The 14,407-nt window shown below is 46.0% G+C and overlaps 1 protein-coding gene across 1 annotated transcript in view; it reads left to right on the forward strand.

The window, feature by feature from the left end:
• The first annotated feature begins 1,237 nt into the window (after positions 1–1,237).
• The window catches only part of SDC2 (syndecan 2), a 59,237-nt gene continuing 46,067 nt past the window's right edge, over positions 1,238–14,407 (forward strand). Inside the window, exon 1 of the mRNA XM_051785315.1 lies at positions 1,238–1,517. Coding sequence (XP_051641275.1) covers positions 1,458–1,517 — 60 coding nt within the window. The 5' untranslated portion in view covers positions 1,238–1,457. The remainder of the gene's footprint in view (positions 1,518–14,407) is intronic.

Here is a 14,407-nt window from a genome sequence, read left to right on the forward strand (position 1 = left end):
GGGAGAGGCTGGGAAAGTGATGAGTGGAGTGAGAGATTGCTTGTGCCAAATTAACTTCATTTTATTAGCGTTCCTGTTTTGATAAGAAGGCAACCAGAGCAGGAACTGGAGGTAACTGGGATCTCAACACCACTCGTTCGCCGAAGTATTCCACAGAGCATGAGGCAAGCAAAGTGAAGGGCATGGAAAAACATCTGCTCAGGGAATCTCCTTGGGCTCTTCTTGCCCCCTTCCAGGCTGGGGTTCTCTGAGAGGGATATGTTTTGCTAAAACAAAAGAGAACATTACAGTTCTTGTGGCCATTTGATTCGGGCTATAAAACACTGCTTGCGACCATCTGACTTAAATCACCAGTGGCAGCTTGCAAGTGAGACTGATGTATTTTGCTTTCCTGGTTATTGCTCCTTTCCCATGTCCAACAACTGATGTAATATATGCACACGTTCAGCGGTGGAAACACTCTGGCACAGGCAAATGGATCGGGCTGAGGTTCCTAAGGTCTTCAATACCACCATTTTCCCCAGCTGAGAAATACCATGGACTAGTCGTAGCAAGACTTCTTGTTTTGGCTTCTGGAGCACACATTCTTGCTGCTGTCAATTCCTGCACTATTTATTTTGAAGACATAACTCCTGGATCCATGTAACTAGGTAAAAATCACAGCCCTCTCTTACTCACCACCCCTCACCCCTAAAACTTTCTAGTCTTCGTGTTAGGGAGAAAAGTCTGAGGCAAAAAGACAAATGGGAATCCACAATGGGCTGGCATTTTGGAATAGCCTTCCTTCCCGTGATTTTCAACCCCTCCGTTTTACTTTTTTCCGACACTTGAAGCTGCCACCCAGGTTAACTGGGGAGGGTGGCGCGGAGCAGCGGTGCGGACTCCGAAGGCACAGCGTTGAAAAAAACGCGGCCGCGGCCCGATTCTCCTTTCGAAGGGGGAGCCTTTCCACGTCTCCGCTTTCATACCGGGCCAGCCCTCGCTCCGTCGGCCCGCGGCGCTGCTCATGTTTTCCACTGGGGGGGAGGACGAGAGAGGGAAGACCGGGTCGGAGGAGGAGGAGGGAGGGGGGCAAGTTGGTTGAATTTGCGAGGGGCGAGAGCCGGCGGCAGCGGCGCGCCGCCTCCTTCCACTGGCTGGGGGAGCTGCCAATCTGTGTTGTAATCCTGCAGGAATTTCTGCGGGGTTTAACTGGGAGCCGCGGCGCCGCCGCCGCGCACTCGGGGCGGAGGGAGGGCGGCGGAGCCGGCAGCGCGCAGCCTGCAGCCCGGGCGCCCCAGCGCCGCGCAGCACCGGGCCCGCGGCAGCGGAGCGCGGGGACCAGCGGAAGGAGCGCGGCGAACCGGACCCGGGGCGCCGGCGGCCCTGCCCCGCGCCCCTCGGGCGCTGCCGAGCGCCGCCCGGTTTCTCCTTTGTGCCCGGCCCCCGGCGGCCGCCGCGCCGGCTCCGCGGGAATAATGCGGGGCGTGTGGCTGGCGCTCACCGTCAGCTTCGTGGCCTGCGCCTCCGGGCAGCCGGTGAGTGCCGGGGCGGAGGGGAGGGGGGCGGCGGCAGCCCCGCGGGACGGGACGCGATGGGACGGGACGGGGGCGGCCGCCTCGGCTTCGTCAGCCCAGTGCGGGGCGCGCAGTCCCGGCCCTGCCCCGTGGCATCGCCGCCTGCCGGGGCGCTGGGCTGGCTCGGCGGGGCATCTGTTGATCGCCGAGCGCTCTGCAAGCAGCAGGCACCATTTCTCCCGCCCAAGACAAAAAGAAAAGAGACGCTCCCCCCCCAAAAAAAAAAAAAAAAAAAAATCCCACGAAGGCAGGCGGAGCACCCTGCCAGAGCCGCGCTCCAGCGAACCTCAGCCGAAGTTTGCTGCGACGACCCAGCCGCCTGCCGGCCCCGGAGCCCCCGCGGTGCGTCTTTCCCTCCTCTCTGGAGGCGGGGGGAGCTGCCCGGTGGCCGTGGGGCGCCCAAGGGGCGGCGGCGTTGGGTTGGGTCCCGGAGCGGGGCTTTGTAGCCGTCCCGGACCAGCGCCGGGAGCCGCCGGGCCGCCCCGTGTCCCAGCAGCCGCCCGAAGACAACGTCGCCTCCTCCTGGTTTCACGGGAGGTGAGGCGGGAGCCTTTCCTCTGCAAAATCCACCCTCCCTGGCCGGTTGCTAAAAAAGAGAAAAAAAAGGCAGTAACTCCCCTTGGCTGCGCGGCTCAGGACTCCCAAAAACCCTCGGATACGCCGCGCTGCTGCGCCTCTCTGCGTGCGGGTGCGCAGCGCTGCGCATCTCCCGGCCAGCCCCCGGCCAGCCCAGGGCCCGGCTCCGCAGAGCCCGAGCCCGGCGCTGTCCCGGCCGGCCCTTCCCCACGGGATTGCCGCGAGCTTCTCGGCATAATGCCGCTATTTACACTTTTTCCGCGCCACAAGTGTATTCGCTAACCGGGCCCTCTGCTTAATGCAATTAGCTCGGTTGCCGGGATTTGTACCTCTGGGAAAGCCTCGCTCCGGCGAACGCTCCCACCGTTTCGCGGTACGGAGCTGGCGAGGGCCGGCCAGAGAGTTTTGATCTTTTCCTTCCATCTGTGGATCTGAGACTGTCTTGAGGGAAGGGAGCATGCAAATGACACTGTTGCAGTGTTTGGGCAAATATTAGGAAATGATAAATTGCGGTTTCAATATGAAATTAAAAAACCATGACAATTTAATCCAATTAAAATGAGCCGCTTCACTGAACTAAATAATGTCACTAGCCTGGGTTAACTTTTGAAGTTCTCTAGCTATTGTATAAATTAGCCAAGTCACAGCCCTTGTGAAATCTGGCTCATCATTAGGGATTTCTAAGGATACAATTGTAAAACACTTTTCTTAGGGACTAATTAAAAAGGGTTGGGTAGAACATCGACTACTGTTTCCGCTAAGTATAACTGCACTGCAGAAACACCCTTGGCTAATGAGGTACAATATACTTTAATTTTATAGAAATGCTGTTATTACAAAGTTCTGTGATGGTGGAGTAGCTATTAAACTGCCACAGTAATTAGTAAAGTATTAAGTTTGATGGGTTTTTGCCTTAGGATGAACACACTGCAGCAGAGTGAGGCGGGTTGTTGGGGCATACTGGGTCAGCGCGGTTCGGGGGACAGTGGGGAGAGCAAGGCAGCGGGAGCCTGCCTGGCTCTGCTGCAGCGCCCTTGCTGCTGCCAGAAGGTTGTGGAAGGACTGACTAGAAAAGTAAAAGGAGGTTGGTCTTTTTCCTTTTTTTTCACCCCTCTTCTTTTTCCTTTAACCGTGCCTGGCAGCAGCTTCATGGTCCCTTAAGGTAGGATTTTGTAGACCAGTCTTTGGGAAAAACAGATGCTAAATCTGTCCTTTCTGCAGAAGGCTGTCCTGGTCATAAGAGGAATTTTATATGGATGCTTAAAAAAAACCCAACTAGCTCACCAGAGCACTGTCAAGTGGATTTGGCTCTAAATTTCTTCTCCTTTATTTGATTCTATTATTTTCTATTATTATCTACACAAAGCCTTACGGTAAAAATCTCTCTCATTTCTGATGAAATAAATTATCTGTGAGTTTTTTGAGTGGAGGAGAGGAAAGCAGCAGATTTTGTTTCCTAAAGCAGGGAGTTCCCTGTGTTTGTTCCGTGTAACCAACAAACATTTTTATTGGGGTGGGCCAAGTAAATGTCAGAGCCGTGTTAAAAATGTGCTGGAAGTGCGACCTGCCGCTGAACCAGGGAGCGGTTTACCCGTACTGGGTGCATGCTTTGTGTGCCCTGACATGGGCTGTCGCACCGCAGATGTGCTCTGCTGCACCATGCCAGCTCCCCGGGGGAGCAGCCCTTTGAGGACATGGCTGTGATGAAGAGGGTGAGAGGAAGTCTGACCTGTTTGTGCCAGCCTGCGCATGGTGGCAAGTGTTGCCCACATCAAAGCTGGTGGATTTCAACCAGGGCTTGTGGAGTGCTTTGCTGCCATCAGTGCAGTGTGTGGTGGCACATCAGATTAGAGTGTGGTCTCGTAACCCAGTGGGCCTGAAAGGATGTGGGAGATTCACCCACAGTTGGCTGGATGGCAAAAAATGTGCTTTTTAGCTACCTTGAAAGTTTCTTTGCTTGCTTATAGGAGAGGAAAAGATGGTGACATGAAACTGGAAAGAAAAGGAAAACTGTGAATGAGAGGCCTGGTGTGCCTTTTAAAAGGTTGGGTCCAGTCCTGATATGTTGGGAGTCAGCTTTTTCTGATTTTAATAGCACTAGAGGGCACTGCCAAGTATCCAGCTGTAGTTGTCAGCTCCCATTCGGAAGAGGCTGATAAACCTTTCTGTTTTGTTCTAGTTTGCAGCAGTGGGACAAATGGTTTTCCAGAGCTTGTGTGACAGTCTGATCCTCTCTGCATGCCCAACTGCACGTTGAGAAACTTTGCTGGCTAGCAGGTTGTGCTGCATACTACAGCATTATGGTGCTGCTCTCCTCACAGAAGGTTAATCACATCTCTCCTTGGGAGGCTTCTGGGGTCTGCAGACTGCTTCACATTAGCATTGCATGAGTGTGGGGTTGATTTTTGGGCTTTCAGTGAAACAAAGTGGTCTTTCTGTTTCTTCTGTAAGCATCTGAGCACTGAGTTGTTGGTATAAATAACAGTTATTGAAGGATGATCCAAGTTAATATTTTTCAGAAGTATTTAGTATTTTAGAACGTGATGCTGTAATCTTCCTGCATTTGTTTCCAATGGTTGCTTTGGTTTTGGAATTTGGAGAATTGATAGCGTGTTGGAGGGGAGGAATGTTGGGGTTTTTTTTGAAAAAGGGAGTTAGACTTTGGAGATGGTAATTAGAGGAGAAAAAGAGATAGGTGGCATTTTATATTTATATGCTGCGTGTGTCTCTCCTAAGTGTGTTAAATTTGCATTGTTAAATAAGTTCCAAAGAAAGGAGGAAACCTTTTCTGTCTTGATTTATTTCCACCCTTCCTCAATTCACGTAAGCTTTTTCTTTTATTGTAGCATTAATAAATACTTGTCCATTCCTTTTTTGTGGCTTGGCAGCACCTGGAATCAACCAGCAGCATCTGCCATGGCTGCTTCTTTTGCTCTGGCCGAACATCTGGGTTCTCCCATCCAACAACTGCCTGCACTGCCATGCACTGAAAATTCTGTGGAGCTCTGGGGTTTGCCACCAGTCTCAGGTATTACAGGTGCCCCTTAGATGGATGTTCTCAGGAGCCACTTTCTGGAAATAAGCTAACCTGAGAGGGAAATCTATCTTTTAAAAATTATTCTTGACCCAAGATCAAACACTGAAGAAGTTCCTCTTTTTGATATCTTAGCCCTGAGGTCTGCATTGGAACTGACTTTGTATTCTGGCCTAAAGTGCAGAGTTGTTTTCTCTGCATTTTTTCCTAGATCCTTATCAAGGAAGTAGATGAGAGCATCCTCTTCAGTAACAAGTCAGGACAAATATTTTAGGGTTTGAAGTTGAGTACTGGGATTGTGATTCTTGGGCAGATAACACCTCTGTGGTAGGTTTGAGACACTTGGTGCACCTAATGGGATAAAGATGGCGGACTTTGGAGAATGAGCCGTAAGTCTTGGATTTGCTTAGAGGTTTGGTGGATCTAAGTCTCTACGGTCCTAAGTTAAGTATAATCTCAGGATGACAACGAAGACCTAATTTCTTGACTAGTAGAGGTGCAAGTTATGAGAAGTCCCATGTCAAACACACAGCCATGATCTAATGCCTGCAGGGAGGATGGTGGAGAACTACCTTGCATTCTCCCTGGGGAATGTGGTGTTTTGGCAGGGAGTCCTGAGCTTGTAGAAGAGCTCGGTCCTCCCTGCAGAGCAGCTGATTGTTTGATCTCTCCATTTGCCCTGCTCCTCGTGGCCAGTTGTCTTTACAGAATGTCAAGCAGAAGCATATGGATGGCATTTATTAATTACATTTTCTCACCAAATTGACTTTTCCTATTGAGCAGTTTAAATGTTTTGCTTATGGCAAAGAATTGCAGGCTTTAGTAAGGCCCAGCAGCTGAACAAAGAGCTCTTGTCTAGTTACGGAAAAGTGCTCTTTTGTCTTCTGAATAGATTTGACTGACTATGATTTTTAACAGAAATGTGTTTGAGATTGGCAAGCTTATTCGAGGCCCCATATAAGACTCTACTTGACTGTAAGTCATAAAGATGTCCTCTGTGCTGATGCATTTGAGAGAGGATGCAGAAGCTGTGACCAAGTGATTTGGTCCACATTCAAGTTGTTTTGCACTTTATGTTGTAGCAAGCATGAGAGAATTACTGGAGGGTGTTCTGTGAACACCTCGTTGTTTGGTTTTCTTTGGTTCATGCTTACAAGACACTAATAAACTGCTATCTATAATCTTTTCAGCACTAGTAATTTATTCATAGGTTACGTGACACTATTCAGTGATTTGGGAACAAGATTTCTCCTGCTCACATTGAAGTGTAATTTGCAATCTCTCGAGTAAAGACTGCATTAGTGTTTGACCCTGTAATAATGACAGTTCTCAGTATGTATGTTGTTTTCTTGATTAGCTCAGCCCTGGGGGATGCTTTCAAAAGCATACTAGATATTTAGGCAGAAATACAAAATACATGTAATCCTCAAAAGTATTGGAAAACTGATTGCAGTAGGAGAAAACATAGCATTTAACAACCACTTACAACAAGTGCACTTGTGCTGAACAAATTATTTTTGTCGATGTCTCAAGTAGGAGTTTCATATAAAGTGAAATAATGACTAATAGAGCAGTTATGAATCTGCAGAAGTTGACCTTGTCTGTAGATAGGCTATTGGAGCGTAGTGTCGTGTAAACTGTGCTTAGCTAGGGCCTGAGCTGGATGGTCCATGTGAAAACACTATTTTTAGTTTATATATAAACAGCTTCTTCAGAAATCTCCCTTCTAAGCTGAACTGTTTTGTTCCCAAGGTGAATTGATTTGAGAAAGTTCAAATAAAAACCTCTTTGGCTGTGTTTCAGTTGTGAGCATGAAGACAAATATGTTGTACTTTTATTAATGGTAAGGAGACAAAGGGACTTGCAGAAGGTCAAACAGCCTGTAGTATGTGCAGGAATGGAATCAAAATGTTCAGAAGCCAGCATTGTGATTAACAACCAGAATGTATTGCCTGTATTTAAATATGATGTTGTCAGACATGTTTTGTTCCTGTTTGATTAACCATAATAAAGCATAATTTTCTCTAGAGGTGCTTCCACACTAATGGAGGTCACTTGTCACCTTTTAGATCACTGTGAAGTGGCCCATCCCTATTTTTTGAAGTGTATTTCGTAAGTGTGACTATCTCTCTGGACCGAGAGGACTGACTTCACAGAGCTGTAGGAAACAGTGGTGCTAAAGTAATATAGCCTGGGAGGTGAAGTACTCAGGGAGCAGTTGGGTGCGTGACCAGTGTAGCCTCAAGACTAAGGATGTTTCAAGAGAGAACAAAAAATGTATCATACTTGCTGCCACAGGAATGAATAACCTAACTAGGTCTTCCCTCTCTCCTACCTTCCCCAGGATCCTCTCTGGTATGTCTTCTGTCCTTCCATTAATAATACAAGTAGAAGCAAGCTTTCCTCTTTCTCTGGGCTGAGCTGCATTAATTCCACCTGTGATGACTCTGCAGTACCTGCTGGAACATCTGGCTGGACACAGCACCTGGAGGAGACAGCCCAACTGCATGCATTTGATATCTTTTGCCTTTCAGAGCTGAGTCCTGTTTGCTTTTTGAACTGGGGCCTGCAGGGGAAGGCTAATAATGGGTTTGAATACATGGCATATCTTGCAGGCTGCAGAGAGATTCTTCCTTTGCTGAGTTGTTTATCCATGCTCACTCTGGATGTGGAGATCCCAGTGTCACTTAACCTGATTACCAGATGAAAGCTTCCACAAAGCCTTTCCATTCAAATCCCTTTCAAGCATTGTGCAGTTCCAGGTTCAAAATGCAGGCACGTAGGTGTGATACTGATGGTGTACTTACTATTTAAAATAAAAACCTGTAAGGGAAGCAAAGCAGAAAGGTGAAGGTAGTTCAAAGTAAAGGAAACACCATCATTGGGACATCTAAAAGTTGAGCTTCCATTGAACATAAATTTGTCACATTGTATAAATAAAAATAGGTATGGCTTAGCTCTATAAATAATAATAATAATGCATAATTCCTGCAGCAAGGATGTGCATAAGATAATGTTGCTGAGAAGCAAGATTCTGAGTTTTTTTGTGGAAGGGGGATTGCAGAACATTCAGGTCCTGTCCTGGTCATGGGATTGCATCTGCTCCCAATTGGTTGCTCAGAGGCACTTGATACATACCACTAGTGGCAGTGCAAACATGGTAGAGGAAAGCATTTGTCCAGCAAGTAGAAGAAGCATCCATGAACATGCTGTGTGAAATCTGGTTGTGTTAGTTATGGGTTTGTGTAAGTCTTATTGTGAGAAGGTGTAAGTTCCAAGAACTGCTGTGGCAGCATATGATGTTAGAAGATTAAAGCTTTAGAATAATTGGTGACTTCAGCATCTGTAGCGTGTGTGACTCAAAAATTTTCTTTTCCATGACAGAACAAGAAAAATGGCTAGTCCTAGAGATAGATAGGAAAAGTTACTGAAGTGTCATTGCCATGCATATAGTCTAAATTTTTGTCTTTGGTGAGGCTGTTTATAATTTTCCAGTCGTGCAGTCTTTGATTATTTCTCATCCATGAAGTCCGATCTTTTTGATTGTAACCTCTAAAATGTCACAAACTTCTTGGGGTACGTTTGAAATTATGTGTTCACAGAGACTATCTTCCACAGAGCACTCAGCACTGACCTCTCTCCAGCTGTTGTAGTTCTAGCTGGGAAAGTCTTTGAAACTCTGTGTGTTTATGTGTTTTATATAGAACTTTATTCTACTTAGAGCTCTATTTTACATATATTTAAATTTTTTATACTGTCATGTGTGTGTCTTTTACAAAAGGCAGCATGTCTTTCAAGTGTCAGGAAAAGAACTGCCCCACAGAATATGAGCAGGACTCCTAGTTAAATAAACAGAACAAAATTGCTCTCAGAATTTTCTTGGCCTGAATTAGTGTGGAAGGAGCATCTTCTCTGACCGTACTTACCAGGAAAAAAGCGTTAAACAGAAGGTGCTCTTTGAAAATTGTTTTTGTCTTGTTTCTTTACTTGTAATTTAATACAACAGTTGCATAAATTTTCCTCTGTAAGTAAGATTTGATCCTCTATAGCTCCAACAGGTGCTTTTGGTTGGATACTCCAGTGCAGCCTTTCCTCTGCCCCCAAGGCCCTGTTAGGGGACAGGCATGGTCATTGTTGCAGAATGTGAGTTGGAAAAATTTTGTTCTAAAGAGAAAAACTGGGAATAGTGGTTAGCATAGATCTGGACCTGACCTGACCAGGCTGGGAGGTCTCACCAGAGCTGTTGTGACCCAAATGGACCCCTGGCTCAACTGAAATTGTCTGTCCGTATTGCAATTGAATTTGCGTTTTCCTCTTGACCAAAATGCTTTAGTGGACAAGTCTTTCTGGTGCATGAAAACATGACAGAAGTCTCCAGAAATTTTCAGAGGGTTTGGCAGTGAGCAGGAGGTGGGTGATGAAGACCTGTGGCAAACCATGCAATGGTTTTTGCTCTTCTGGTAGGAGCTGTGGTTCTTCCTGCAGAGCAGCATAGAACATCTGTTGGTGTGCAGAGGGGAGGAATGGCATGAGGGCATTGGAAGAAGAGGCAAGTCTGATTTCATGGCTAGGGTTTATAAACGAAGATGTAGGAAGGCTCTATCCACATTTGTTACAAGCACGCTGGTGGCTAATGAGGCCAATACGAGATAGACATGTCCGATTGGCCAAAAGGCACAGCAGAAAAACTCCTTAGATGGTGTATTCTGCAAGACACGGTTCTTTCTGCATTGTCTTTTCTCCTCGAGAGTGATCCTGCGTGCGTTCTCAAAGGAAGCAGCAGCGTTATAGATGGTGTGTCTCCAGGCCTCCCGACTGGAGGCCAGAGTAGACCAGTTATGTTGATCAGTGTGGCCAAGGCTGAGATGTTGTTTCAGGGAGTCCTTGTATCTTTTCTTCGGGGCTCCTCTCTTGCGGCAGCAGGTGGCAAGTTCACCATAAAGCAAGATCTTAGGGAGGCGGTGGTCCTTCATCCTTGAGACGTGTCCTGCCCAGCGCAGCTGTGTTCTCAGTAACATGGCCTCAATACTTGTGACTGCTGCTTGTTCTAGAACAGATGTATTGGTCACATAATCTGACCAGTGGATGTTTAGGATTGTACGGAGGCAGCGTTGACGGAAGCATTCTAGGATATGCAGGTGGTGGCGGTAGATGACCCATGATTCGGAACCATAGACAGCACTATGGCTCTGTAAACGCTGATCTTTGTACTTTTCTTCAAGTGTTTATTACGCCAAACTCTTTTATGGAGTTTTCCAAAAGCACTATATGCTTTTGCTAATCTATTGTCTATCTCTCCGTCAATCTTACCGTCCAAGGAGATGAGGCTACCTAGGTAATTAAACTGTTGGACTGATTTGAGCTCTGATTGGCCAATGGTGATATGGGGATGATGGAAGACTTCCCAAGGTGCAGGTTGATAGAGAACTTCAGTCTTCTTTAAACTGACTTCCAGCCCAAAGAGCTCAGCAGCCTCTGCAAAGCAGGATGTTAAACGCTGCAGAGCTGCTTCTGTGTGGGCGACAAGGGCGGCGTCATCAGCATAGAGCAGCTCCCGGATAAGATGGTTTAAGGTCTTGGTGTGGGCCTTCAGTCACCTTAGATTGAATAGGCTTCCATCAGTACAATATCAAATGTAGATACCATCTTGATCCTTGAGGTCTGCCGTGGCCCTTTGGAGCATCATACTGAAAAAGACTGTGAATAGGGTTGGAGCGAGAGAACAGCCTTGTTTCACACCATTGGTTATTTGAAAGGACTCAGAAAGTGCATTGCCATATCTGACTTGGCCATGCTGATCCTCATGAAGTGAGATGATCATTTTAAGGAACCTGGGGGGACAACCTAAACGTTCCAAAATCTGCCACAGACCCTTTCTGCTCACAGTATCAAAAGCCTTGGTGAGATCAATAAAGGTTACATAGAGACCTTTGTTCTGTTCCCTATGCTTCTCTTGCAGTTGTCTGAGAACAAACACCATGTCTGTGGTACTCCTGTTGGCTCTGAAACCACACTGACTTTCAGGTAGAATTCCTTCTGCTATAGTGGGTATTAGTCTGTTCAAGTTCTTGCCAGGATTTTGCCAGCAATGGAGAGCAGAGTAATACCACAGTAATTTGAGCAATCTGATTTAATTCCTTTCTTCTTATACAAAGTGATGATGACTGCATCACAAAGGTCTGATGGTAGTTTGCCTAGTTCCTAACAGCACACCACAAACTCGTGAAATTTGGCATGGAGTGCAAGGCCCCCATGTTTCCAGACTTCAGGTGGGATTCCATCAATCCCAGCTGCCTTGCTGATTTTCACCTGGTGAATGGCCTTGAGGGTTTCTCCTAAAGTGGGGGCAGTATCCAATTCATATTTTACTGGTTGTTGTGTGATGGACTGAATTGCTGAGTCTTGGACTACACGGTTGGTACTGAAAAGAGTCTGAAAGTGGTCAGACCATCGATTCAGAATGGCAAGTCTGATAACTGACTATAAAAAAATCTATAATTTAACAACCTCAAATAATGAAAAATCATGAACATGTTTGGATAATGTTTGGATACTTCATTTTCACTCGATGGCCTGACTGTGCAGGGTTTGAGGGTGAGGAAAGTAGATACCATGGCCACCTGTTAAAAACAGACTTAACTCCTTACAGTGTGCAGGTGCTGGAGGAGACAGGGCCTTAAAGGTGAGTATTACTGGTTGTCTCCGGTCACGTTACCTGTTGCAAATGCTTTTCTCTCTGGTGCTATTTAGCCCAAGCAGCCATGTCCTGTTGAAGAGCTGTGTCTGTAAGGGGGATTCTTTGCCTTTGGTGAGGCTCAGGCTCAGTAACAGACAGACTTTCTTCTGGGGTGGAGAGACAGAGGTGCTGCCATTCTGGGGCTCCCGGATGGAGGGAACTTCTGAGCTCCTGGTAACAAAGAAACATTGGGTCTAAAAGGTCTAAAATGGTTTGAGACAGCACTCTTGACAGTATTGCTGTGATGAAAATGCAACTTCTTGTCTGTTTTGCAACTGTAGGGCATTAGAAAAGGGAAATTATCTTTCTTTCCTTTTGTTCCTGTTCACAACCTGAAAAGCTTATTCTGCCCTTGGCTGGTTTGGGTTCTGTGCTTGCAGTAATGCTGTTTTCTTGACGGTATCTCTCCTACTTTAACAAAAGCTGGTGACTTGGTATCTCGATGTAGGTGCCTTCTGGTGGACACTTGGAACTGGTCTTCTACCTGGTGGCATAAATTGTCCTGTAGCAAGAGCCAGATAAGCTTAATAGTGATGAAGATTTCCTGATACTTTTTTTGAGAACCATGAATCTTGTCTGTGGGTTAAAGAAGTCTTCTGGGCATGTGAATATTTTGTAATTCTACTGATGTCATGTGCCAGTCATTTTATTTTGGGGTGTTTTTTTGTTTTTTTTTCCTCTGACTTTCTCTATTTGCACTGAAAGAATTAGACAGCTTTGGGTTACGACAAAAAGACCCAACAACCTTACTTTGGGGAAAAAAAGTGTGGTGGTTCTATAATATACAGGTAGGAGTCTCTGTGATGCTTCTTTGCTGTGTTACTTCTTGCTGTTTCACATAATATCTGAGGATCTTGCCTTCACTGGTTTATGTAGGTAAAGGTATTTGACTTGAGGAACCTGAGGAAGACTGAGGAGAAAGCTTCTGGCAGACACTGTCAGTCTTAAAAAAAGTAGGTAGGATCCCTTGTCATGAAGCTTGTGGCTGTACAGTCAGAACTGGCACAGTTCCCACATAGTAGAGTAGTTCACATGGCATTTCTGTATTTGTGACCAGAGATAAAGGGGTCCTAAGGGAGGATTAGCAGGAGTATTTTTGGGGATTTCTCCATGGCTTCCTAGAGATGCACAGAAAAAGCTAATCTCTTTCTCTCTCTCTCTCGTTATTTAATTCAGCTAATCTAATTGGAAAACCTCCTTAGAGCATTCTCTGGCAGCTAACTGTAGCAGCTGCACAATTAGTAGTGTCACCTAACAGGAGAGCAAAACAAGGAGCAGTAGGAAACTGGAGTAGGATGTTTCTGTGTATCTTAACAACTCTCCCAAGGGCCAAGCTTGCTGAAGTGAATTCAGCTGTGAATTTCAAAAGCTTAAAAAAACTCAGTAAAAGTCTGAATTTTTAAAGACTTAAAATTCTGAATGCCTCAATGAAGTAGTTTTGGGGTTTGGGCATTGTTGTAGTTTATTTACGGTTTGATTTATTAATGAAAATTTACACAAACATGACTGGGATTGGTGGGCTCTGTTGCCCATTCCTCAGGGCAGTAAAGCTGAGTGGGGAAAAGGTGTATAACTTACTGCTTTATATATCTGGGGACAATTCTTTGTCCTTTGGCCTCCCAGCTTGGCTCCTGGACTATGCATTATTTGGGGATGGCCCTGAAGTCCATCAAGAACAGGAGCTGACATGGAGGAGAGCATCAGCCTCATCAGGAGGTGACAGAGCCATTGACAGTGATGCTCCCTGGTTGCACAGTTCAGGGCTGTATGTAGGCACCAAGGGCAGAGGCAGGTTTGCATTTGAATCACAAACTTGGCACTTTACAGCTTCACATCATTTATTACTAGGATGCTAAAGTCACTTAGCCATACCTGTATATTCAGGCAGCATTTAGTTAAGAGTATGTGTGGGGCAAGTCATGATTTCCTGATCTGCATGGAGTTATGTGGTTGTCATATTTGAAATGTGTGACCCATGGTTATAAAGGATAGGTTTTGGAAGCGCTATTAACAGAGTGGCATATGTCAGGGACTGGAAAATCTAGGCTATTTATAATTATCCACAGGTGGAGAGGGAAGCAGCAGTGCATAGTACCAGTAATAATTATCAGCAGTATAGAAGTTCATCTCTTAAGCCGTTGGGTCTAACGCACTAAAAAGTATTTGATCAGAAGTCTGGCACAGCCTTCAAATGGAGCCGTTCAAAGGCGTCCTGACCTAATTTTGCTGCGGAAGTGTGTGAGCCTTTCCTCATTCCCCTAATTTCTTGCAGAAGGTTTCAGTGATAAAGTCTTCATCGCCTACGCGTGCGTATATTGTACGGCAGAGCTTTTGAATAAAAGCAGCCCTTGCAGGCCAGGTGGTAAATATAGCATGCAGCTTAACAGAAAGGACGTTCAATTAAGCAGAGACGGATCTTTCTCCTGCATTTTGCAGTTGTCAATTAGCTTTCCTTAAGACTTTTTTTTTAATTTGCTGAATCTTTCTGTGATTAATTACAAAGTC

This window comes from Manacus candei, unplaced genomic scaffold (genome assembly GCF_025592945.1).
Source record: "Manacus candei isolate 608988 ecotype Guabito, Panama unplaced genomic scaffold, ASM2559294v1 h1tg000019l, whole genome shotgun sequence".
In the NCBI taxonomy this organism is placed as follows: Eukaryota; Metazoa; Chordata; class Aves; order Passeriformes; family Pipridae; genus Manacus; species Manacus candei.